Raw genomic sequence first — 26,644 nt, 5'->3', positions numbered from 1 at the left:
ATCACAGAAACACTTATCTCTGGCTGAGCTGTCACTAGAGCCATCCAGGGTGGTGTGGTCAGGCTGCGGCTTCAGCTCCTGCCTATCTCCTTCCTTACCATTTGCAGTGTGAACGTGAGGGAAAGGGGGAGATGTGGGGGCATGAGGGAGCATGGGCGGGGGTCCCCTGTTCCCTCGCGTTGCCTGTAATGAGCTCGGCCAGCCCCTCATGGGTTCATTAAACAGAGGCCACCAGACAGAACAGGAGCCCCAGCTGGCAGTCGGGCCAAGCCGGCTGCTTGAGACACTATGAAATTCTAATTAGGGTGTGGGCTCAGGCCAGTGCAGCTGGCATCGGCCCTCTGCACGATGCTAATGTGGCTTTTGGACACAGGAGTCTCTAAGGGATGCCTGGACTGGCCCTTTGACCCCAGGGCCAACCAGTGCTGACCCGTGGCTACCTCTTTGGAGCTCAGTGAACAGGATCTGTGCTGGGCTCTAGGTCCTTTGTCCTGCTGTCCAGAGAAGGCTTCTCTTGCTGTCTTACAGTTACTTCATTTAAGAGTGTCCATCTCTCTGGCAGGTAGCCTCTCAGGACCTTGAGGGCAGGGCCCAGATCTTGTTATCTTATTCCCGCTGCAGTGGGCCCAGTGCCAGATAGAGATGGGGTGTTTGTGCATGAGCAGGAGCAAGGGAAGGAGAGAATGTACTTGGTCTGTAAAACCTACTCTGGCTGAGAGATTTTGTTTAGAGAGGGAGTTGAGTTGCCCAAGATAGCCCAGCAAATGAGTGGCTGGGCTGGGACGGATACTGTCTTAGTTCCTTCGGCTGCTGTAACCAAGTACCATAGACCAGGTGGCTTGTAAATGGATTTCTCATCATGCTGGGAGCTGGAAATCCACCAGTTTGCAATCATTTGATAGTTTCTTTCTTTTATCTTTTTATGTTTGATTGTTTATATCTTTCTTTCGCTAGAGGGGAAATCCCACTGTGGCGGGAACCGCCTCTCTTGTTTCCTCTGATAAATCAGGGCCTGGCACCTCGTAGGTCCTCAGTAAATACTGGCTAAATAAACAAATCAACAAATCCAGAGTATTACGGGCATACAGAGGAAGTACCGGGTCAGACTCAGAGGAGGTAACACCTGAACACTGAGGCCTGAAGAGCAAACAGGTGGCAGAGTTCAAAGAACGTGGCCAGAAGGCCTGGGTGCCTGCCCCAACTGTACCAGTTGTGGGCATGTCCCCCCTCAAGAAAAGGGACAGTGTCTGAGAGCAGGAACTGTGTTTTGTTAGTCTTGGTGGTTCAGCATACCACACAGTCCAGGAAAATCAGAGGCCTCAGTGATACGTGATAGTAGAAAAGAAATAGATGATGATGGTATTATCCTCCAGATGTTCGACCTGCCCCAGTTAAACCCTGAGTCCCGCCACTTGAACCTTTCTTGGAATCATGTGCTACAGGGTGCTCAGCCTCGGTGAGCCCAACCCTGACAGAGTGCCAGCATAGCTGCGTTCTCAGCGTGCAGACCGCTGATTCTCATTGGGTCTTCAAGTGGTAGAGAGCAGAGAGAGCAGGCAAGCTCTCTCCTGACTCTTCTAAGGACACTAATCCCATTCATGAGGGCTCTGCCCTAATCCTAATTACCTCCTGAAGGCCTGACCACCTGATAACCATCACACTGGGCAGTATATGGCATATATATATGTATATAATATAATATATGACTTTTAAGGGAACCCAGACATTCAGTCCATAACAAGAGCTTAGGTCTCTTGATCTTGATTCCTCCATTTGCTCTTTATCTTCCCAGGCAATTAAAAAAAAAAAAAATATATATATATATATATATACACACATATATATATATGCAGCTGCCCAGGAGGTGCTTTGATGGACATACATGTAATGCAGAATGTTCTGGTTATCTATTCCGTGTAACAGCAATACTTGGTACTAAAACGCAGTACCTCGTTGTTTAGGGGGTCAGGAATTTGGACAGGGCTCAGTCGGGTGATTTTCCCGCTTTATGGGTCTTTGACTGGGATCACTGATGATCAGTGGCTGGGCAGCTGGCAGCTGGGCTGGGTCCAAGAGGGCTTCACCTATGTGCCTGGTGTTTTGGTGGGCATGGTTGCAAGGCTGGGCCCAGCTGGGCTGCCTCCTTCCCTGTGTGGTGTCAGGGCCTCCGTACCTAGCATTTCAGCTGGATGTCTGACACGGTAGTTCAAGGCCCGGAGAGAGCAGTAGGGAAGTCCCAGTCTTCAAGGCGAGGTCTGGAACTGGCCCAGCACCGCCTCTCAGCCTGAGCTCAGCTTCAAGGAGATGGGAAAGAAAACCCTTCTCCCATCAAAGGATTTGCAGACCTCTTTGATCCTCCTCACTGAACAGCAGTCAGGGAAGGCATCTGGAGGCAGTGGCTTTTAAGCAGAGACCTGAGGGATGAGAAAGGGCAGCCCTGGAGGCAGCAGGAGGGGAGGAGAGGCCAGTGCAGCTGGAACTACTGAGGCACTGTAAGTATGGGGGAGCATGACCCCATTTCTGTTTTTGAAAGATGACCCTTGATTGGGGGTGGCATGAGTGGAGCAGATGGTGGTGATGATTGCCAGGGGCATGGCAGAGCAGGCCAGGAGGTGGTGGGCCGTGCTGGGCAGTCTTTCAGAGGTAGGAATGGAAAAGAGGAATCAAGGATGTCTTCCCTTTCTGACTTGACAGAGGACTTGAGAAGAGTGAGGCAGAAGCTGCCATCCTGTGCCAAAATCATCTGTGTTCTTGTCTGTCCCCTTTTTTTTTTTTTTTTATTTATTTGTCAGAGAGGGAGAGAGAGCGAGCACAGGCAGACAGAGGCAGAGGGAGAAGCAGGCTCCCCGCCAAGCAAGGAGCCCGATGTGGGACTCGATCCCAGGACGCTGGGATCATGACCCGAGCTGAAGGCAGCTGCTTAACCAACTGAGCCACCCAGGCGTCCCTTGTCTGTCCCCTTTTGACAACCCCTGGGTAATGGGCTCAGAGATGGCAGAGAGGGTGGCTCTTGACACGGGGTCCTGAACACCCAGCACCAGGTTTGGCCTATGGTTGGCACGCACTAAACGTTTGTTGAACGAACAAATGAAGCTCAAGTGGTAATTGGAATTGCTCTGGGGTGGGACTGGTGGGAGGCAGGGAGGGGGACATCTGTCTTCTGGCTACCTTAGGAGCTTGGTGGGGCCATTTGGGCAAAGGGTTACCAACTCCTTGTGCCCGGTGCTTGACATAGTGTTGCTGAGAGGACAGTGCGTGGGCTTCATAGTGCTGTCCCTGACTAGGGAACCGGGACTGCAGTTGTTAGAACACCTGTTTAACAAAGTGTGGTCCTGACACAGCATCACGTGGAGACATGTCAGACATGCAAAATCTGGAGCCTCCCCTCAGACCTGCTGAATGAGAAACTCCAGGGGTCGGGCCCAGCAATCTGTATTTTAACAAGCCCTCCAGGGGATTCTGAGGGTTATTTATGTGTAAGAGCACCCATTCTGATAATTTTCCAGATGATAAATTATGTACAACTCACTCTAGGCCCCTCCGGCCTTCTAGCCCCCTCTCCTTCCCCAGAGTCAAATCCATAATCCACTGCTCCTTCCCAGCCAGCCCTCGCCTGAGGTTGGCTTATCCTCTTCAAGACCTGGAACTGGGGGCCCTTCCTGAGTTGGGGGGGGGTGGCGCACAACAACTCCAGATTTCCATTTGGAATATTAGCTCCACCTGCAAATAGCACCGTGTGTGTGAGGTGATGTTCTTTTCTATTCCGATGCCTTTAGTTTGTGACATCTCTTACCTCCCAGGGGATATACCTGAGAAAAATACCTTCTCTAGCAGATTAAGTGTTGGCTGCTGTTATTTGGATAGCCGTGGGGGAAAAAAAGCAACAGGGAATTCTATTCAAATGTGTTTAAAATTGGGAAAGTCAGATTTTGGAAAGAACTGGGAGGTGCTTGGCTAGCTGGTGAATAATGTTTAATATTCTCTGCAGTGAAGGTCTGGGGCATCCCTCAGCTTCACGGAGTGGTTGGCAGGAGGATTCCAGCGAGCAACTAACCTTTCTTCACAGATGTAGTATTTCCCTAAAAAGATGCTATAATTTAGATTTAACCTTTCAGATGAATCCTAAGCAGAGAAGCACTTTTGCCGTAGGTAAGTTGAACCTGTGAGTGTGCACAGGATTCAGAATGAAAAGGTTTGCATAGAACAAGGCAGGGACAAAGGGGAAGATCCTCCAGGTGGGGCTCTTGTCTCATTCACAGCTACTTCTATTATTATGACTAGTATCACACTAGTCATAGCTTTCCAGTAATACGTTCCAAGAGCTGGTATTCTCCCAGTATGGCGTGCCAGCCAGATCTTCCCTGATCACTTGGTGCCTGTGCTGTGCTGGTTGTTCAGTCTTTCAGATACCCATCACAGCCACATTACCATGAGCCAAGGGTTCTACTAGGTGTCCTTTTTTTCCCTTAAGATTTTATTTATTTATTTGATAGAGAGCAGGCATACACATGTGCATAGAGGGAGTGGCAGAGGGAGAGGGAGAAGCAGGCTCCCTGCTGAGCAGGGAGCCCAACCTGGGGCTTGATCCCATGACTCTGGGATCATAACCTGAGCCAAAGGCAGGCACTTAACTGACTGCGTCCCCCAAGAGCCCCAGCTACTAGGTGTCTTGCATTGCCTCATTTAACTTTGTAGTAAACATTTGTGACCTTTGAGGCAGGTACTAGCTCTGTCTTTCTCGTTGAAAACATGGAGATTTTTTTGAGAAATTAAGGAATTTGCCCAGAGGGACACAGCTAGAGCAAGTAAGTGGCAGAGCTAGAATCCTAATCTTGGTTTATCTGGTTCCAAAATACGAAACTGCTTCAAGCGGCACGACTTTGGGTATCCGCTCACGTCCCTGGGCTGGCGTAGCGTTCCTGCGAGCTGCCCATCTGTCTAGACCAGCGCTCCGTGTGTGGGCATTTAGAGTTCCCTTCTCTCCTGACCAGCTCCCGCTCTTCTCAGCAGGGCCAGCTCAAGTCTCACTTCCCCTGGGAAGCCCCTGCCCTAGATCCCAGGCCCCTCGTCCTCTGCTCCTCCTCTGGCCTCCCACGGTGATCTGTATGTCACTCTCATTATTATTATCGGATGACCAAGAAATGATCCCGCTCACACGTCCAGTCCTCCCACTCCAGTCTGCTGGCCGCTTGAAAGCAAGGGTCGTTTCTAGTCTCTCCCTCTCTGATCAGTAATAGAAGGTTTTTGAATGAATAGCTGAAAAGACTGAGATATTACCAAATACTTTCTTCAGACACATGAAAGAAGTAGACTTACTTTGTGTGGCTACATAAAGGAGAGAGGTGAGGTCCAAGGATAGCATTTTCAGAGAAACCGACTTCACCTTGACCTTGAGACATTCCAGTAGCTAGAGCTATCCAGGAAGGAAAGGGCTGCCTTGAGAATGTGAGATCCCCTCCGGGGATTGTGTGCACAAAGGCCAGGTATTTTAAGTGGGCCTTACTGCAATATGAGGGATGGCCAGACCAGAGCGGTGCTCCTCAAAATGAGAGTGGGATCACTGAGAGCACATGAACCATACATATTGAATTATCTTTTCAGTTCTTTCAGTCTCCGTGGCTGGCTCAAGGAGACGGTCTCCGTTTGGTTGCTAGTGTGTTGCTAATGCCTCTCTAATCTTAGAGAATGGACCACAGGCCCCAGCATCTGCCTGGGATTGAATGATGCTGTTTTGTTTTCCTTGAACTTACTTTTTCGGTTCACTTTTTATTTATGGCAAGTGATGCTGGTTTTTAAAATTTTATTTTAAATAAGACTAGGGAAAGTCCTTGGTAAATAAATTCATTTAAGTAAAAATAAACAGTGAATAGGGAGGTATTAAGTACTGTGGTTTTGCAGGAATGGCAAAAATCCTGAAGCCCATCTAAGACCCCCGAGGGTCCCTTTTAACTCCACCTGGAGAGTAAGCACTTGCATCACTACCCAGTCCGTCCCCACCTTGCTGTTTTCATTGCTGGGAGTAATTTCAAAGCGGAAGTCTCAGCCCAAAGAGTGGCCATTGCAATAGCTACAACCCTTTTTTCTCCTTCCATGTTTGTCCTTCTGGCCCTCTCCTAGATCCTGTACCAGCTTTCTGGGAATCTGCGGAGACTATAATCAGCAACTTCCGAAGTGTTAACCATGGTGTGGTTTAGTAATGTATGATATGCTCTATATAAATCTACGCATGCATATCATCTACATTTTATTTTAAAAATGAAAAATAGTTGATGCAATGAAAGAGATTTTTAAAAAAATACTTAATTTAGAGAGAGAGAGAGCACACCTGTGAATGAGTGGTTGGGGGAGAGACAGAGGGAGAGAGAAACCCAAGTAGACTCCTCGCTGACCATGAGCCTAACATGAAGCTCGATCTCAGGATCCTGAGTTCACTACCTGAGCCCAAACCAAGAGTCAGATGCTTAACCAACTGTGCCACCCAGGTGCCCCAGTAATGAAGGAGATTTTAACAAGCAGTAATGTGCAGGGGATTACTTTTGACTCTATTCTATTAGACAAATAGGTTAATAACAACCTTCAAAGATTATATAGTACCTTACACTTTGCAAATTGCCTCTCCAGCCTTAGCTGCTTAAATGCTCCCAAGAATCCTGGTGGAGCTGGGAGTCAGAGAAAGTGTCATCATCCCCACTTGACACCCAAGGGATCTGAAGGCCAGGCAAGGTGTGCCCTGGTTTAGGGTCCCCAAGTATTGGTGAGAGAACCAACCAGAGGAGCTATGGGTCAGGGCCCTTCCTCGCCTAGCACTGCATGCACAATGCGCTCACTTCACAGATGGATGAACCAAGGCTAAGGGTTTTGCAGGGAAACAGAAGATGAGGTTGGCCAGGCATTGGTTAATGAGGCAGAGGTATTCATTTTGGTACCAAGGGTACTTTGAGCAAGTTAAAGGGGGAGCTCAGACATGCTGCCAGACACTAGAGCCAGTGTGCCGTCACTTTGAAGTATGGGGAATGACTGACTGAGTGAATCATTCTGTCCCAGGGTGGAGGGGGAGTCCCAGGACCATTTGTATTGGGTCTTGTAGTATATGTGAGAGTTTGTAGTGGGAGAAGGTAGTAATGGGAGGAGGAAAACCGACACTTAATAGAAAACCTACCAAGGGTCATATATCTGTACATCTGTCACTGGATTTTTCCTAATAACCTACTGAGGTGCTAGTGGTAATAATTAAGTGATGACATCAATTATTATTATCATATGCTGGGTTTGATGCTAAGTGCAGCCAATGAATTACCTCATTCAGTTCTTAAGGTACCCTTGGGAGGCGGGTGTTATCAACACTATTTCACAGATAAGGAAAGAAACGGCTTAACTAACTTCTCAAGTCACCCTGCTTCCAACATGGGTAAGCAGATCCTGTCTCAGGTGACCCATCGATGTAGTCTTTCCCCTTCAGAATTATTCTGTTTCAGGGCTGGCAGCAGCCAAAGGTAGCTTCTAAGTCAGTGGGTTTCAACTGGTTCTCCCTGTTCTAAGAACTCACATTTACCACCTGCTTTGTGGTGGTTCTGATGCAAAGCCCCAGGATAAACTCTTCGCCTTTGCTTAGTTGGCTGCTCTTATTCCCACCTGGCCTTCCTGCCCCAGTGAGCTCATCATTGGCCACTAAAACCTTCATTCAGCCTTGACCTCTGCCTAACTGCTTCCATTTCCACTGTGCCTTCTCTCGGTCCTGCCTTAGCCAGTTAGCCCTAGAACAATCTATGTCCTGTTTTGACTTCACAGCTTTACACTCAGGCTTTCCTCTCCATGCAGGAACCTCCCATCTTTGCCCTTTCCACCTGGCAAACTCTTATGTATACTTCAAGGCCCAATGCAAATGTTCCTGGGACTCTCCCTTTATCCTGAGGCAGAATTAGCCCCTCCCTCCCTCGTCTAGGTTCCCATTCCTCACCCAGCATAACAGAGTAGTTGTCTGTTACTTCTGCTTAGCATCTCTCCCCCTTTCTTCTGATAACATCATTGAGATTTTTTCCTCTGGGGAATCATCCCTGAGCAATGGAGGGTATGTGACTGGCTCTGCATCATCTTGGTCACAGATTTTTAATTGAATACAGCATGATTCCAGGACTTATAGTGGACTGCAGTGGGGAGGTTGTCTTTCCCCTGGGATTATTATCAGCCAGGGTATTTTTGGTCTGTAGAAGGCCTGCCTGAGAGTGTAGCCAACACAGAGAGAGGAAAGCAGAGCCAAGAGATGGGGACACCAAGACCAGATCCTGAGGGCATCCTTTGAGTTCCTGGATCCAGCTATCCCTGAGGCCAACTTCTTCCTATTCCTTTATATTTTTTTGATTAAAATGTTTGATCCTTTAGATTTTCCCCCCTCCCACTTACTATCATTTTTGCCTAAGCCAGTTTGAAGTATTTCTGTCACTTCAACTAGAGGAATCCTGACCAAAAGCCGTAATAATTCTTGGTTTGCATTAATTGTACCTAGTAGACTGTGAGCCTTATCAAGGCACTTCTAGTCATCTTTTCAGCCTGTGACTAGAGAGTGCTAAGAACATGGCAGGTGTTCAAAAAACATTAGAAGAGCAAGTGAGTGAACGGGTGAATGAATGAATGAATTTGATTCTGCCAAGGACTATGAAGGAATACAAAAAAAATACAAGAGATTATTCCTGTCTTCAAGGGGCTTATGGAATAAGTGAGGGAACACGCCCCATGAATGTGAGTGGTGATTGATGAACTAAGCAACAGTATAAAAGATGTCTGGAGGTAACTATCTTGAGTAGATCCAAATGAGCAGCCTGGACAGATCTCAGGTGACCCCTGAAGGAAGAGCCTTGTCAACAAGACTTTTGAGAGTGGGTTTTTGCTGTGTGGCAAGAATAGCGGAAGGCATTCCAAGGGAGTGAGGACGGAATGGACAAAGGTGCCAAGGCAAGAATGCCCATGAGCTAGGAAGATCTAGCTCCTGCTTCCCAGATTTCAGGATCCTCCTTGTCCTGTCATTGAAGCTAAATACATGAAAGGGTCCTACATAATGACCATTCACTGTTTTCATTTTTGTGCTTCTTATGAGTCTTTTCAAATAAATAAGTTGGGAGATCAGGAACAAAAAAGCCTTTGTCAGATCAAGTATAAGCATTTTTTGTTTTGGAAAATACAGTTGATGTTGTTGATATCTGAAGGCCCTCGCTGGTCACTGAATCACTCACCCACTCATATGACAGATGAGACAGTAAAGCCTCAGAGAGGTAGAGTGACAAGCCCAAAAACACACAGCTGATTAGCAGCAGAGTCAGGATCTGAACCTCTCCAACTCCCAGTATGATGGCTTCAGATTCCTTGGGAGGCAAAAAATAGATAAATGAAGAAACCCATCACTGGCTAAGAGATTTTGTCCCCTGCCTGGAGAAGGTTTCTGCAAGTGGAGAGGGGAATGAGAGAAAGGGCTGGACTGGCCTTGAATGCCAGCTGATTGGATCAGACTTTATCCTCTGCGTCATGGGCCCATTCGTGTCTCAATGGACCACAAGAAAGAGCCTGAGTGATCACATGAACTCTCCTTGGGCTCCTGATCCACTTGGGGCAGCAGTCTGTTAGAAATTGAATTGTGTCCTCCCCAAATTCACAGGTTGAAGTCCTATCCCCCCAAAGATTAAAAAGTGACCTTATTTGGAAAGAGATGATAAAGTTAATATAAGCGTAAGGGTGGGTCCTAATCCAGTATGACTGGTGTCCTTATGAAGCGGGGTCATTTGTACACAGACACACGCAGAGGGTAAGCATCATGTGAGCTCGAAGGCAGAGGTTGGGTGATATGGCTACAAGCTAAGCAACACCAAAGATTGCCAGCAAATCACCAGCATCTAGAGGAGAGGCATGGAACAGGGTCTCCTCACCACCCCCAGAAGGAACCAACCTGCTGACACCTTGATCTCAGACTTATGGCCTCCAGAACTGTGAGACAACACATGTCTGCTGTTTACGTCCCCAGCGTGGTCCTTCGTTATGGCAGTACCAGCCTAGATGCTCACCCTGTTCGTCAAGGCCCCAGCACGTGCTCCCTCTCCAGCCTTGTCTCTACCCCTGGTCACTTCCTGTCTGAGTTGTGACCACACATACCTTCCCTCAGTTTTCCACAGTGTTTATGCACACACAGCCCTCACACTGCTGGGAATGCTCTCCCTTATCCCCGGGTTATGCCAAAACCTCCCCAGCCTTCTGGTTCTAGCTTATCCTTCTGGATACTTTTCATCTCTGTAGCCAACTGTGTGTCCGGGCCTGCCTGGCACTAGAGGAACAGTGGTGAACATAACGGATGGAAGCTTGAGAGGAGGCAAAGACCAGAAAGAGAAAGTAAATGAACAGCACCGATCTCAGGAATGGTAATGCAGTAATAACAATAAAATAGGGTTTTGTGCTAGAGACCAAGGAGCCACTGAGGGTCAGGAAAGGCCTCATGCAGGTGAAACAACTCGACTGAAGTCTCAGTGACAGGAAGGACCCGTATGGTCAACTGATGCCCACTTCCATCTTCCTGGAGTGAGGTAACCCCCATTTCAGACTCTTGAGGTACCATGCATTTCTCCTTCATAGCCCCCAGCACTGATACAATTTTCTATTTATTTACATGATTATTTGATTATCACCTGAGGCCCCCACTGGGCTGTACACTCCATGAAGCAGGGAACGTGACTCATTTTGCTTACCACTGCCTGGCGCAAAAGACTGCACTCAGTTAATATTTGTGGAATTACTGAATCACGTTCCAAGCAAGGGCGATGAATTCCAAATCCTGATTGGGGCAGCTTAGGTAGCAAGGAGTTACCCATACCTTTTGGGCTCTGGAACTAATTGAGGGAGTTCTTTTCAGGGGCAGCTTTGCTGGCAGCCTTCTGAGCAAGACCCAAGGATGTGCTGGAGGAGAGCAAGAAGCCAGAGGCAGGGATTTGGCATCTTGGGGATGGTGTCAGCTGCACGAGCTTGCCTCTCTCCCAGAGGAACCACAGTCCCAGGGCAGGGGGTTCGGATCCATCTGCAGTGTAGGGCTCTGCAAAGCCTGGAAATAGGTTCTGTTCGCTAAGCGGAATTTTCCAGCCCCCAGCCGAGAAGCCAGAGAAGCTGGCTCCTTGCTAATTTCATTTCCCTAGCTCCCCAGCTTGGCAAGGCCTTGCTTCTCTAGCTGCAGTCTCTTCGAGCTTCATACCCAGCTCCCCTAGCCAAAGAAAGAAAGCTGTGACTCACCAGAAATTTTCATTGCTGTTTTCTGGCCAAAAGAAAAAAAAAAAAAGAAAAAGAAAAAGAAAAAGAAAATAGATATACATATATATGTGAAAGTTCTCACATAATGCCCTAGCTCAGCAGCTTCTGCCGGCTGCATAGATAGTGGGATGCAAGATGGGAAAAGCAGAAAGGCTGTTCAAGATGGGCCTTAGAGGAGAGAGCACCTACCGGGTTCACTGCGACATCTTCCAAAAGCGTGGCCACAATAGGCAGAAATGGCTGCTGGCACAGAGAGCTGGGTCTTAGGTCAAAGGGGTCCTGTTCTCAAAAGGGACAAATAACCTCCTAAGAAAGGACGGTGGGTGTCCAGTTCTGCCCTGTGTGGTTTGGGTGCTTCTTTGTGTGGTCCCCGTACAATCCAGATGGCCAGTGGGATGGTGACAGATAAGCTTGCCGAGGGCCCTCAACTACCTACATCTGTCCCCTCCCCCACTTTGCTTTCTGGGCTCCAGCCACATTGGCCTTTATTTAGTTCCTTAAATGCCCCAAACTCCCTTGCCCTGCTGTGAACCTGTGCCTATTCTGTTCCCTCTGCCTGGGCCCTTCTCCCCTGAGCCACAGCCCCTTTACCTGGCTATCCTCCCCCACACACTTTTCCTTTAGTGCCCAGCCTAAAGAGCTCTACTCAGGGATTACTTAGGGACCCCCAGGCCAGGTCCCCTTGTTATGGGCTCTCGTGGCACCATGCGATGTCCTCTCTAGCACTTTCACAGGTGTAACTTGACACGCGTTTGCGGCGCTCCTTGAGGGGTGTCTGTCTCCCCCACTAAACTGTAAACTCTATGGAGGCAGGAACTGTGTCCGTTGTGCTCAAAATTGTGTCCCTAAGGTCTAGTCCATATGAAATATTCAATAAAAATGTACTGAATGGATGAACGGCTGAAGGAATTACCATGTAGCTGTTTTCAGATGTTTAATCCCAAGGCTCATGGTACAGTTATAAGTAGCCAGGCCACAAGGGACAAGTGACCTGCATAAAGTCACACAGGCAGTGTGGTGGACACCTACCCTCAAGTCCAGGCTTCTTTCTGTTTTGTCATGCTGGGTACCATCTGTGGCTCTTGCCGCCTCCTCCTCCTCCTCCTCCTCCTCCTCCTCCTCCTCCCCTTCTTCTTCTTCTTCTTCTTCTTCTTCTTCTTCTTTTTAAAGATTTTATTTATTTATTTGATAGAGAGATAGAGCACGAGTAGGCAGAGCAGCAGGCAGAGGGAGAGAGAGAAGCAGGCTCTCCACTGAGCAGAGAGCTGGATGCGGGGCTCCATCCCAGGACCTTGGGATCATGGCCTGAGCCGAAGGCAGCTGTTTAACCGACTGGGTCACCAGGCGCCCCTTGCCTCTTCTTTCTGATATGCTGAGAGCCTGGTATCATTGTGGCCAAGAGCACAAGTGGCAGCTTTCCATGGAGTGGTCAGTTCTGCCCGTGACCCTGGCTATAGACAGCCCTGTTCACCCCAGCCTTTTAGTCTACAAATGAGCTGCCCCATACCAAGGGAGCCAGGGCTGGACGAAGGTGAGGGGAGTAGAACAAGCAGTCTCCCATGCTGGGATAGACCAAGAGGATGGGCCCACTGGTTGAATGGCAGGCCCGGGCAGCATCTCTGCAGAGAAGGATGAGCTAGCCCATTGTCCCCATCCTAGACAACAAGGGAGGGGAGGAGCCCAGCCCGGCCCCATCCCTCCAGCTGCAGCCTGGCCAGGACTCCCAAGGATTTGCCTCTTCTGCCACATGGTCCTGCACATTTGTGAAGAGTTCCATGTCATTCCGTGGTTTCAAATACCATCCGAGTGCTTGCTGCTAGTTTCCCCATTTGTTTCTCTAGCCCAGATATCACCATCTGGATGTTCCTGAAGCCCTTTAGACTTGTCACGTTCAAACAGAGCTCCTCTCCTTCCCTCCCTACCTCACCACTGCCCTGCTTCCCCTCAGCTTCGCAGATGCCACCCTGTTCTTCCAGGTGCCCAACCCAGGAAACTTGGGATTCATCATGGAATCACACCCATCCCAAACCCCATCCTCTCAATCTCCAGGGCCAGTCTGTTCACTACATAGATATTTCTCAAATCCCTCAACTTCCCTTTTGGCCCCTTTAAGCCTGTTCTGCACAGAGCAGTCTGCAAATGTAGTTTTACCCTGTCACTCCCCTGATCTAGACTCTTTGATGGTTCCCCACTGACTTAAGAACAGAGCTCAAACTCTCTAATGGGACTTTTAAAGGCCCTTGGCTATGTGGCTTCTTCCTAATTCTCCAACCTTATTTGTCACTCCCACCTCCAGCCCAGAATACCATGCTCCAGCCCCCGCCTTGACTACGTTCTGTTCACCCACGTACTTTCTCTGGCATCCCTCTGGGCCTTTGTTCACCGTATTTCTTCATCTAGAAAGCTCTGCCCTTTCAAACTCCTTTGCAGCCTTTATTTCTCAGTCTAGAAAGTGCTTCCTCTGGGAAGCCATCCACCACCTTGCCACCAAATGTGGGCAAGGGGGCCCTGCTCTGCTCCACAGCTGCTTCTCATCACTCCGTTCAGGAGGCTGTATCATCATCTTCTGTGTGTCCCCCTCACTTCAGTGAGTGGAAGACATGTGGGAGCAGGGTCTTGCCTGCTGTGGTCCCTGCTGCATGCACACACGTGCACACACACACAGTGAGTGAGTGAAGCCTGAGAGGACTGAGGCCCTCATCTTTCCAGCAGCTGCTCACTCCAGCTTGATGAGTCCTTGGTTGCTTTCTGGTAGCTTTGTCCCCCATTTCTGTCTTTCTCTTATTGACTCTCTCTGACCAGGTGACCTAATTTAATGGTCCCCAAGCCATCCTAGCACTTCTGTACCCTTTCAAGATCACTCGTCTTCTTTCTCCTCTGCCTGAAATTCACCTTCTGGCTGTGACTTCCATAAATTTTGTACATTTAATTCCCCAGTGATCCTTCCCCGATTTAATTCCCCAATGCTGTTCAATTCTTGCATCCCAGACTGAGCTAAGCCCCTGAAGTAATTTAAGTAACAGCTCAATTATCTCATCTCTCCTTTAATCTTTCCATTTCTATCAGCACCTAGGAAGCAGTGAAAAATGGGATGTGCAAAATGTTTTCTGCCCAAACCTTCTTCTCCCTTGCAGTTCTTATCTCAGTCTGTGTTATCAGCTTCCACCCCGTTGCTTGAGATCCAAAGCTTGGAATCACTATCCGTTCCTCCCTCCTCTTCCTTCCTTTCTATTTCCGGGAGGTCTCCAAGATTATCTGCTCTTCTCTTGAGGTATCTCGCAAGTCCAGCCTTCTCTGGCCATATTGCCACCCACCCAGAATCTCAACATCTCTCTTCTCCTGGACTAAACAATTCCTTTCTGGTCCTCCCTCTAGCTCCATGCCTATGCCTACACCCATCCATCCTCCCATCCACTCATCCATCTATCAGTCCACTCATCTATCCACCCATCTACTCGTTCACCTAACCACCCATCTATCCATCTACTCATCCATCCCTCCATCCATCCACCCACCCACTAATCCCTCCACTCACCCACCTATCCACCCATCCCTCCACTTACTCATCTATTTATCCATCCATCCATCCATCCATCCATCCACTCACCCATCTACCCATCCATCTACCCACTAATCCCTCCACTCACCCACCTATCCACCCATCCCATTCACTTACTCATCTATTTATCCATCCATCCATCCATCCATCCATCCATCCTGCAGTCTGCACTCAGTGATCTAAACACACATTGATTAGATCATACCTTTGCTTAAGTAACTTCCATGACTCCTCACTGCCTATAGCAGGCATTCTTAGCCCTGGTTGCACATTAGAATCTTATAGAAAATGTTTTAAAAAATGCTAATACTAAGGCTCTACACCTAGAGATTTTGATTTAATTGTTCTTGGATTGGACCTGGGTCTTGATGTTTTCTTAGCTCCTCAGGTGATTCTAGTATGCAATCTAGTGCAGAACCATGTGGCTTAGAGACTAAGTTCCAAGCTCATTAGCCTGGCATTCATTGCTCCCTATAATCAAGCCCTTAATCTGTCTCTCCAGCTTCATGTCTTTCTAGTCTTCCCCTAACATATTTGAAGGTCTAGCTCTAATGAGCTATCATCTGTCTTTTATGCCTGCTGCCCTCTGTCTACAATTCTATCTCTCTCCGCCCCTCTGTTTGGAAAACTCCTACCCGTTCTTCAAGACCCAGCACAAATATGTACTTTTCTCATGGGTCTCTCTTCCATAGTATCCACTATGAGTCAGGCACGTTGCTGGGTGCTGGATGTGTGCCCGGAACAGAACAGTCCCTCCTGTGAAAGAACTTACAGGAGGATGAAGGGTGGGGATGGAAACTCCTTAAGGAAAATGTTCTCTGAATGTGTTAGAACTCCCAGAGGGCTGGTTAGAGAGAACATGGATGCTGGGCCTAGCCCTAGGATTTCTTATTAAATGGCCTGCGGTGGCCCTAAGAACTCGCATTTCCAGCAGGTTCTCAACTGATGCCAATGTTACTGGTCTGGGTACACAGTTTGAGGACCCACGCCTTAGCGTGTGGTCACAGGCATGCTGAGGAGGTGTCTTTGAAGGTGAGACTGAAAGGAAGAGAAGGAGGCAATCAGGAGAAGGGCTGGGGCTCATGAATTCCAGATGGAGGGAATAGCATGTGTGAGGGCCCCAGCGGGAGGGAACCTGGCACAAAGGAAAGGGGCCTGTGTGCCTGGGATGTGGAGAGCACAGGAGGAGAGCGGTGCTTCTCCAACTTCTCAAGCAGAACTGACGTTCTGCATGTGTCTATTATAGCACTTTATCACCTCCCACTGTAATCCTTTCTTCTGCCTCAGCCACTTGGGAAGGAGCCCCTCCGAGGCACATCTGTGTCACTGTCACCCACAGCCCCCTGAGAGCTTTCAGAGGAAATGCTGGGGGATTTGGGCAGGGTGGTTATATTTTAGTGTTCTAGCTTTTTCTCTAGGCTATAAGCAAGGAGCGGTTCGTTCATTGTTTCTATGGCACAGCCTGTCCCTTCCCTTTTCTTTAGGCATTTTCCACCATAACCATCCTCTAAACCAAATTCCCTTCTCCCCAGTTCCTGCTACCTACATAGAATTTTAGTTCATTTGGTGACAGCAAGAAAATTTCTGTAAGTTAGGAGGCCCCTCCTCACCTGTCCTACCCAAGCTCCGGAGTTGGGGTGGGATGTGGGGTATGGGGGTGCTACAGGTGCCCAGAGGCTGTCAGGGCTGTACCCCTAGCACATCCCTTCAGCTGTGGGAGGAAGATGTGGACATAGTGAGAGTCAGCAGAATTCCCTCCCTCAAAAATGCTGCTAGTGGGTGGCTGAGCATATCCATGATCAGCCCTTGGAGGTGGCCCACCTTGAGGGCATGAGGGGAGCAATGCAGGTTGTGGGGGGTACTTTGGAGACCACCACCCTCAGGAGGCCCTCTCCTCCACATCCTGCCTATCAACCATCTCCTTCCCACCCCGGGAAGCAGAGTGAGGGAGGAATCAGGTTTAGGGGGCAAGAACCACCACGTGTGGGAATGTGAGAGTATGGGTTTGATTTTGGTTTCTAATTACAATTCCCTCTTTCTTCCTGGAGAATAGGATGTATATACCCTCTACTGTGGATGGCAGAGGGGCTTTGGGAAAGCATAGACAAGAGAGGGATAACACCCCAGCTAATTTTTCAAAAACATCCCTTTTCTCAAGCCTTGGGAAAGTATGGTAGGTAGATCTCTGGTTCTCAGACTTTAGCATGAATCAGAATCTCTAAGAGGGTGTGTTAGAACCCAGACTGCCACCTCTAGAGTTTGTGATTAGCAGGTCTGGAGTGGGGGTTGAGAATCTGCATTTCTAACAAGATTCCCGGTGATGTAGCAGCTGGTCTGAGGACCACACTCTGAGAACCCCTGTTTTAGCACAACACCCATCTTACTGGATGCTAAGAATCTCTCAATTGTTACAGGGGAAAGGTTATTTGTCTTATATGTACTTTACCTGAGCATCCCATTTGGGAAGATGAGTTAACATCCTCCTAAATATAGAACCTGAAACCCTCCGAGCCCCCAGTTCCATGGAGAGACAAAGACATGTGTTTCCAAGAGGCCATGAGACAAAAGCTGGCCCTGGGAGAGGACAGAAGGGTTCAGGGAGGCAGGGAAGGAAAAACTTTTTGTTTTTCCACTGCATAATTTTAGAACTAATACAAGTATTTCAATCACAATTGGTTGAGTATTTCTTAGCCTCAGGGAAGGCAGCTTCTTCCCAGAAGGGAGTGACGCACATAGCAAATGCCACATGCGGTGGGAGAGGAGAATGGGATAGGCCTTAGAGCCCAAAGTACTGGATTTGGCCCCAGCACTGCTCTGGGACCTTTGAGGGGGATTGCTTTACCAGCCGTGAATGTGTTCTAATGAAACTGAGCTCGAAAGGGTCATGAGGGTCAAAGGAGCTATGGTGGATGACAATGCAGAACACTGTGTGGGTGACAGTTCCAGTGAAGCCAACCTGAGCTGCCTTGGTTTCCACAGGAAGGACCAGTACCTCCTCTCGCCTGTGAACTGTTGGTATCTGGTCCTGCATCAGACCAGGAGGGAGAGTCGAGATCATGCCACCCTCAACGACATCTTCATGAACAACGTCATCGTCCGCCTCTCACAGATCAGCGAGGATGTCATCAGACTCTTCAAAAAGGTGGGCAAGCGGGCCACTCCACCTGCTCAGATATCTCTGCCCCAGGCTGACCATGACAAAATTGCCAGCCAGATATGGTTTGGGAGCATAGGACCAGGAGGGCATGTGTGTTGTAGGGTTCAAGGGCCAAGGGCTAGATGTGGTATCCCAGACTAGTCTGAATCTGAATCTGAGTCTGAGTCTGAATCCTAGATATGGCTGGTGGCCTCAGCTTCAGCCATCACCCGCACAAAAATAAAAATTTCTGCATGGTTGGCAAGTACCACATGTTCATTGTAGGAAATTTGGAAAGATGGACATGAGCACACACAAAAATTAAAATCACCAGGAATGTTATCACTGCAATCATCACTTTGGTGCCATAGGGATTTCTTTTTCTTTTTTTTTTTTAATTTTTTAAAAAAATGTTTATAAACATATAATATATTATTATCCCCAGAGGTACAGGTCTGTGAATCGTCAGGTTTACACACTTCACAGCACTCACCATAGCATATACCATCCCCAATGTCCATAACCCCGCCCCCCTTCTCCCAACCCCCCTCCCCCCAGCAACCCTCAGTTTGTTTTGTGAGATTAAGAGTCACTTATGGTTTGTCTCCCTTCCAATCCCATCTTGTTTCATTTATTCTTCTCCTACCCCCTTAACCCCCCATGTTGCATCTCTACTTCCTCATATCAGGGAGATCATATGATAGTTGTCTTTCTCTGATTGACTTATTTTGCTAAGCATGATACCCTGTAGTTCCATCCACGTCGTCGCAAATGGCAAGATTTCATTTCTTTTGATGGCTGCATAGTATTCCATTGTGTATATATACCACATCTTCTTTATCCATTCATCTGTTGATGGACATCCAGGTTCTTTCCATAGTTTGGCTATTGTAGACATTGCTGCTATAAACATTCAGGTGCACATGCCCCTTCGGATCACTACGTTTGTATCTTCAGGGTAAATACCCAGTAGTGCAATTGCTGGGTCATAGGGTAGTTCTATTTTCAACATTTTGAGGAATCTCCATGTTGTTTTCCAGAGTGGTTGCACCAGCTTGCCATAGGGATTTCTTTATACAAACATAGGCAAATACATTTTCTGTTAAGTTCTCATATGTATTTGTTTTCCAGAATACATTTCCCGAATGAGATGAGACTGCATATTGATTTTACTCTTTGTTTATGTCATATGATAAATTATTTAACACTGCATCACAAAATTTTTGCATGCCAGTAAATTTATTTCTATGTCATTTTTTAATGATTCTGTAGTATTTCCTGATACAGCTTACTGTAATTTGTTTAATCAATCTTTTATTGTTGATCAGTCAGCTTATTTCCATTATTTTACTCTTCTAAATAACACTGTGGTGAGCTGCTTTGTATGTTTGCTTTTGTCACATTCACTGCCATTATCTTATGGTTCGTTTCTGCAACAGGACTTTTTGGGTCAAAAGTTTGCTCATTTTTAAAGTTTTTAACAAAGTGCATGGTTGCTTTCAGGAGGTTTTACTCATATAAATGCCCATAAGGCCAGGGCGCAGGGAGCAGTCACTTGTATGTGCCCTGAGATGTCTGTGTCCCAAGCTCCTTGCACAATGCCTGGCAAACAGTAGACGCTGTGGAAATGTTTGTAGAACCAAACCCACCTCTGTGGACTTCAGTTTCCTTCTCTGCAAAATAGGCTCGTCCTCTAGCCTCTGTGAGCCTCCTCTTCTGTGTCGGTCAGAAGGAGCTAAGATCAGCTACTTCCTAGGGACAGTGTGAGGGTTGAAGGAAACCTCACTGGTGTGAAGGAGGGGGAGGTGTTATTGAGGGAGTGGCTCAGGGTGTGGTCTCTGGGTCGAGAGTTCTTAAATTTCTGGATTCATGATCCTGGTTCCATCGTTTATTAGCTGGGTGTCTGGGCATTGTTACTTTAACTCTGTGTCTCAGTTTCTTCATTTGTGAGTTGGGGATAAAAAGACCCACAGGGCAGTGGGGAGGATTAAGAAGGTGTTAACCCCAAAAAGTAAGGCATGGAGAATGAGTGTTCGGGCAAGCTGGCTACCATTGTACCAACCAGTCCGTAAGACTGCTACTACTAAAATTATCGAGGTCGTCTGTTCTTGCCAGACGCCAATTTTAGGGATTGGTTGACCTGGGATTGCTAGAAGCACGGGGAAGAGGACGAGTTGATTTGAAATGTAATAATCTGTCTGTGGTCTATATTTGGATTGTCCACTTGGAGGATGACTTCTGCAGTGGAACTATAATCACAGGCTCGTTCCCTCCCACTGCACAGTTTGCGCTGGTCCCCTCCCGGGGCTGTGTTTATGAAACGTCGTCCAAGTTGAATATTTGTGTAAGCAAACATAATTAGAAAGGTAAATACAGGGCAATAAAAAAAACCATGGTGGTTTGCAAAGCCAGGCTGAGGTGATTCTGGTCACTCACTCTGGTCCTGAGCTCCTGCCTGCGGCTGCTGTCACATCTTTTTCCTGGGTGGAGTGACTCGCAGAGAAAGGGTCATCAGGGCCGTTAGGAAATGAAGGGTCTTTTTCCTGACTGAGCCCAGGGACAAGTGAAATAAATCTTTTCAGTTCTCATTTAGGCTGACAGCAGCATCATTGGTGATGGAGGTTAACAGGGTAGAAAATAATGAAAAAAGTCGACAGCTGAGCTTCTGGCTGCCTCGTTACCAGGCCACAGCTGGGAGGGGAACAAAGGAAGCGACCTGGCCCCTGTGGGCTGGGAGAGAGCTGGGGATGGGCCTGGCTGGCTGACTTAACATAGTGCCGTCCCTTTGTGTCACATCAGTGATAGATAATCTCGGCACTGAAGCTGCCCTCCTTCTGTACTAATAGATCCCACAGACCTTGGTACAATGAGGGGGCCAGCCCCTGGTCAGACTGTGGGGGGGGGATCGTCAGTCACCCCATTCTATAGATGAGGAGGTCTAGCTCACAAACCTGCAAGAGAACCCAGACTTGTCCACTTTTGGCCTGTGGTCACCACCAGCAGGAGGCAGTATGGCTGGGTTTTGGGAGTTTGTTCCAGAACTGCCCCTCACTGACTCGTGAACCTGGGCAAGTCTCTGAGCCCTCTGAGCCTCCACGTTTACATCTGGGAGATGGAGGCGGTGACACTGCCCACTTCAGGGGGCTGCTTGGAAGAGCCGAGGTAGGCCAAGTGTCCAGCACAGGCCTGGCATCCAGCAGGTACTCATTCAGTGGCGGCTCAATCTTGATCTTAAAGAATTGGACCACCTCCCCATTCCTGAGCTGGGTCCTAGCACTCAGGTGGGTGTTCCCACCAACTCATGCTCTGCAGGAGGTGGGAGTAGCTTCAAGGCCTGGTGTCCTTCCTGGGCTTGGGACTGGGGCAGTGACTCTGCCTGCCGGCTTCTCTCAGACTCAGGATGCTCTTTGACTTCTTAACTTACCTCCGCACGATGCTCCAGTCCCCCTTTCACAGTGCAGTCTCATCTGATGACTAGAGGCAGCACTTCAAATTCTGTAAGCCATCCCAGCATTCCTGTGGGTGGGTGGACAAATGCTTGCGGGAGGCCGTTGCTTTAAGTGTCAGATAAAGATCTGTCATAGCAAAAGGAACTGGCTGAGACCTTAGAGACCATCCTAGTGGTCAGGGCTCTTATGGTGGCCAACAACAGAAACCTGGCTCAGCTGGCTTGAAGGAAGAAAGGCATTTAACCTCCAGAGCCAAGTCTGGCCTCAGGCGTTGGGGCTTCAGGGGCACAAAAGCACTTCATTTCTTTGCAACTGTGCTCTGATTTTCTCTCTTTTCTAATATTTTTTTGGCGTGGGGTGAAGGGCTCTCTTGTAGTCTCTCTCCATGTGGTCATGGAGACAACCATGTCCTCGCTCCATGTGGAGAGAGACAACCGCATGGTCTCTGCAGCTCCGGGCGCACATTCCCACCTGCTTCAAGTCCTATAGAAATTGAGAGAGCTTGTCTCCCAGAATGGACCTTCTGGGCTCTGACTGCCCAGCATGGGTCACGCTTGCTCTCCTGGAGCTGCCCCGGTGGCCAGCAAGATGCTGTGCTCTGACTGACGGGGCCTGGAAACATCCCCACCCCGAAGCTGGGTGTACATTCAACTCCACCCAACCCATGGAGTCTTCTTACAAGAAGGGAAAGGGATTCCTGCGTGGCTCAATTAAGCATCTGATTCTTGATTTTCGGCTCAGGTCATGATCTCAGTGTCATGAGCTCGAGCCCTGCACTGGGCTCTGCTTAAGATTCTCTCTTCCTCTGCCCCACCCACCCCACCCCTGTTTGCTTTTGCTTTCACTCTGTCTCCCTCTCTTAAAAAAATAAAAGAAGGGAGAAATAAAACAATAGATGTCCACTAGGTCTCTGTTCCAGTCCCTTTATCATCCTCTGCAGTTTTCCCTCTGCTAGATGTCCCTCATAAAGGACCTTCATTATCTCTCACGATGGCTCGTTCCATTTGGGATCAATCATGATCAATAGAAAATTCTCCCCAGTATCGAAGGGAAATCTCGAGTGTTGACACTCATGGTCCTGGTTACATCCTGAGGGCCACTCAGATCAGTCCACATGGAAACTTGTCTATTGCTTGAGGACAGAAATCATGACCACCCCCCAGTCAGGTCTTCCCCACCTCTGGGTAGATATTCCAGGTCCCTTCAGTTTTCCCCTGTGATTTGGCTTTGTGTTTTCCCCTCAACCTAGGTCATACCCTACACTTTCCTAGCCTGCACAAGTTAACATTCAGAACCATTCAGAATACTCAAGGAAGGTTTGACCAGCTAAGAGTAGAGCAGGGCTCTCTGACACATTATTTCTAATAATAAAATCTATGCAGGCATTTGCTTTTTTGACCTTAGTCTCATCACATGGTTGGCTCCCTCTGAGCTCCCTGTGTGAATCCCCAGGTATTTTCATGCCAACTGTTTTTTTAATCTGTCTTAGAAATTCTGCACTTGTGTTTCTTTATATTTGGTCTTTTAAAACTTCATTTTATTTGATTCTGGTCAAATGGGATCAGTGTTTTTATTTAAGTGATTTTTCAAGCAGCAATAGGGTAACTCTTCTAAGAGGTCCTAATTCCTCCTCTATGGGGAAAGCCTGTTTTATAGCTTCTCCATGTTTCCCTCTGTGTTATCTTCTGCTGTGTGTCAATTCTTTTTTTTTTTTTTTTAAAGATTTTATTTATTTATTTGACAGACAGAGATCACAAGTAGGCAGAGAGGCAGGCAGAGAGAGAGGAAGGGAAGCAGGCTCCCTGCCGAGCAGAGAGCCCGATGCGGGACTCAATCCCAGGACCCTGAGATCATGACCTGAGCCGAAGGCAGCGGCTTAACCCACTGAGCCACCCAGGCGCCCTGTGTGTCAATTCTTTAACCCCATGTTTGAGTATTCTTAACCTTCTTGGTGGAGAGGTGGAAAGTGGGTCAGAGGGTTGAGGGTGAGTTCATAGTGAGGATGACCTTTGAGTTGGGCATTGAAGGATGAATAGGAGTCTGCCAAGTGGGGAAAGGAGGTTCAAAGTTCAGAGTTCAGAGAAAGTCAAGGGCAAAGGGGTAGAGTGTATCATGATGGAGGTCCAAGGCAACTCAGAAGGGAGGCTGCAAAATGTCAGGTGTCCACTGATTTTGGTTCTTAAGGACAATCTGTGTGGCCCTCACTATGTTAAGAAAAATTAAACCAATACTTAAAAACTGGGAGATTTCACATAAAAATTAGCACCTTGTGTTTCTCTTCAAAAATTAGAAGCTCTGAGGCGTATCTGGGCGGCTAAGCTGGTTAAACATTTGACTCTTGATTTTGACTCAGGCCATGATCTTAGGATCATGAGATTGAGCCCCACGTTGGGCTCTGTGCTCAGCGGGGAGTCTGTTGAAGATTCTCTCTCTCTTCCTCATTCTTCCTCTGCCCTTTACCCCCTGTGCATGCTCTCTCTAGAATAACAAATAAATTAAAAGAATAAAAATAAAAAAGAAACTTTGCCAATATCAGATCCACATGGGTTGTCCATATTTGGTAGTAGTTGGCTGGAACTGAGTAGCTGGTAGCCCCTTTAGGCAGGGCACACTGTCCCCACCATCCCAGGGTCCCTGTTGTTGTCTGGTGTAGCACACCTGTTTGGCTCCTTTATTTTGCCTCCCTGGCCTTTCTGCATTTGAATTTGTGGCCTCATTTTTAAGCATGATCCACAAATTCGAGCATCAGGAACACCACCTGGTGGTCTGGTTAAACAGGTTTGCTAGGCCCCATTGCCACAGGGTCTGATTTGGGAGAGTGGAGAATGGCCCCAGAATCTGCCTTTCTCAGAAGCTCCCCGGTGATGCTGCTGCTGCTGCTTGCTGTCTGGGGACCACACATGGAGAATGTTTTACAGGTGAGGAAACTGAGGCCTACCTCTGGTAAGCACAGAGTCTGGCCCCGAACACAGGTTTTCCACGCCAGCTCCTGTACTGAATCCACCAACCCCTGCAGAGCCCCAGTGGGGAGGGTCCATCTGCATCCTGCCTGCTTTCCCTTCCTGCCCCTATGGTGTCTGAGACGGGGCATGGAAGCCCATTCATTCCATTTTCAGTCTCAGCCTCCTTAACAATAGCCATCCATTATTCTATGCTCTGATGCCTGCAGAATTTAATTACTTCCCTGGCCATGAAGTGAATTTGATTGTTGGGAACTGCGGTGTTCTGGAGGAAGCACTAATGAGGAAAGACTCTTAGCAGAGACGACAAGGCATCTGGGGGGTTGGTGTTTGAAAGCAGCCATTCACTGTGTGGCAATAGGTCTTGGTCTTCAGTGAGGTTTTCGTTCCCGCCTCGAAGATGTCCGTCGCATTTCATAAATAAATCAGGGCTTTTGTGTCCAATAATTGCCTTGCTTTGTAACCAAGATCAAAAGCACCCATGGCCTTGGATTCAAAGCCAAGTTTATTTTTTATTTCTTGGTTGCAGGAGAGAGCGAGGGTTTGCATGCTGGCAGGTCCAGCTAGGAGGCCTGCATAGAGAGATAGAGAGAGAGAGCAAAGTGGGCAAACTGCCAAGGGAATGAGAAACCTTCAGCTAATCCCCACTGGCTACCAGGGAGACAAAATCATGAACACTCACTCTGCTAGTAGAGCCTGCTGAGCTGGTCCCCATCAGGCATTCTCGACTCATTCGATAAACATATATCAGTGCTATCATGATGGTAAGTAAACAGTAATTATAGAAAGCAAACAGTGAGTGCTTACTGTGTGCTGGGCTCTGGGCTAAGCACTCCATAGATATTCAATTCTGAAAGCCTAAGTGCAAGATGCCATCACCATCCCATTTTACAGATGAGGGAATGGATACTCATAAAGGTGAGCTGGAATTTGAGTTCAGATGTGGCTGACTGGAGCCCATGCTTGGTGGTAGACAGTTGCTAAAGAAGACAGAGATGAGTCAGACACATTGCCCTCTTGGGGAGATCACACTGTAGAACAGAAGCAAAGACACAGGTGTGTAACTGTGATTCGAATACAGCAGAGAGGGACTTGGGTTCAGAGGGAGAACTTCTAATCTGGGCTGGGGGTTGGGGCTCAGAGAAGGTTGAATGTTGGGGATGCAGAATTTGAAGTGAGTCTTGAAGGATTAGGATTTGTTCCAGTGTGGGTTTCCCCAGGAAGCCAGCATTATAATGCAGAAGTATATTAGTGAGTGCTCTTAGGGGTACCCAGCTGCAGAAGGAAAAGAAGGAAAGCAGGAGGCAGTGAATGGAGAAGTTGTGCTTTGGTGCAGTCACAACTAAAGCCTCGGTTGACTTCTGCGGGGGAGCTCCAAAGTTGGGTGGCCCTTCTGAGTTCTCCTGAGTAGGGGCAAGGAGACTGGGCCTTTATACCTTCTTATTGCTCCCAGAAGGGGGCATGGTCTTGAGCGGATACCTCTTTAGTTAAGGCAGTTCCAAAGAGGGCCAACAGCTGGGGTGTCTGCCAGTAGCACTCCTCACAGCTAGGGAGCCAAATACTGTGCACCTGAAAGGGACCTGGGTGGCGCATCACTGTGTCCACACAGATACGCAGGGATTTGAGAAAAGTCAGACACAGGAATCCAGACCACAGCAAAGGCTGGTGGACAGAAGTGTCTGGGTGCTGCAGCATGAACAGGTAGGTTGGTGTTGCTGTTCGGTGCAGTGCTTAGGGCTGTAGACAGATTCTCTGGCTCAATCCTGGTTCTGCCACTTTCTGGCCTTGTGAGCTTAGCCTAAAACTCTCGATCTTCTAAGTTTTGTCATTTTCAAGATGAAGCTAATAATAACCTCCTTCATGGGGTTGTTGTAAGGATTGAAAAAAGATGATCTAAAACCACTAGCTGGTACACAGTAAGCAATCAGTAAATACTAGCTATTATTAGGAAGGTTCTTGGGATTTTGAGAGAGAACATAGGGAGACTTAAGTTTGGAGATGGAGTGAAGGAGTATTTGATTCAGGGCACACGGGTTAAACAAAGGGTCAGAAATAAGAAAATATGCTCGGGAAGCCACTCACTGATTAGTTCTAAATGATGGTGGCCTTCTGTCTTTTATAATCTCATTTCTTTTTCTTGCCTTATATTGGCTATGACCTCCATCTAGGAATGGGAGAGAAATGGTATTTTTAATTTTTACTTTTTAATTTTTTAAAAAGATTTATTTATTTGAGAAAGAGAGACAGAGAGAGAAAGAGAGCA

At 47.9% G+C, this 26,644-nt stretch overlaps 1 protein-coding gene across 4 annotated transcripts in view; it reads left to right on the top strand.

Moving 5' to 3' along the window:
• Positions 1-26,644, top strand: part of LOC111144113 (SLIT-ROBO Rho GTPase activating protein 3) — a 287,770-nt gene that overhangs the window by 128,555 nt on the left and 132,571 nt on the right. For all 4 annotated transcript variants that reach the window (XM_022498256.1, XM_022498253.1, XM_022498255.1 and 1 more), the window contains exon 3: positions 17,816-17,978. In XM_022498256.1, the coding sequence (XP_022353964.1) occupies positions 17,816-17,978 (163 nt within the window). The remainder of the gene's footprint in view (positions 1-17,815; positions 17,979-26,644) is intronic.

Source organism: Enhydra lutris, unplaced genomic scaffold (genome assembly GCF_002288905.1).
Source record: "Enhydra lutris kenyoni isolate GAN:26980312 unplaced genomic scaffold, ASM228890v2 scaffoldscaffold10, whole genome shotgun sequence".
Classification (NCBI taxonomy): Eukaryota; Metazoa; Chordata; class Mammalia; order Carnivora; family Mustelidae; genus Enhydra; species Enhydra lutris.
This window is presented reverse-complemented; position numbering and strand designations above follow the sequence as displayed.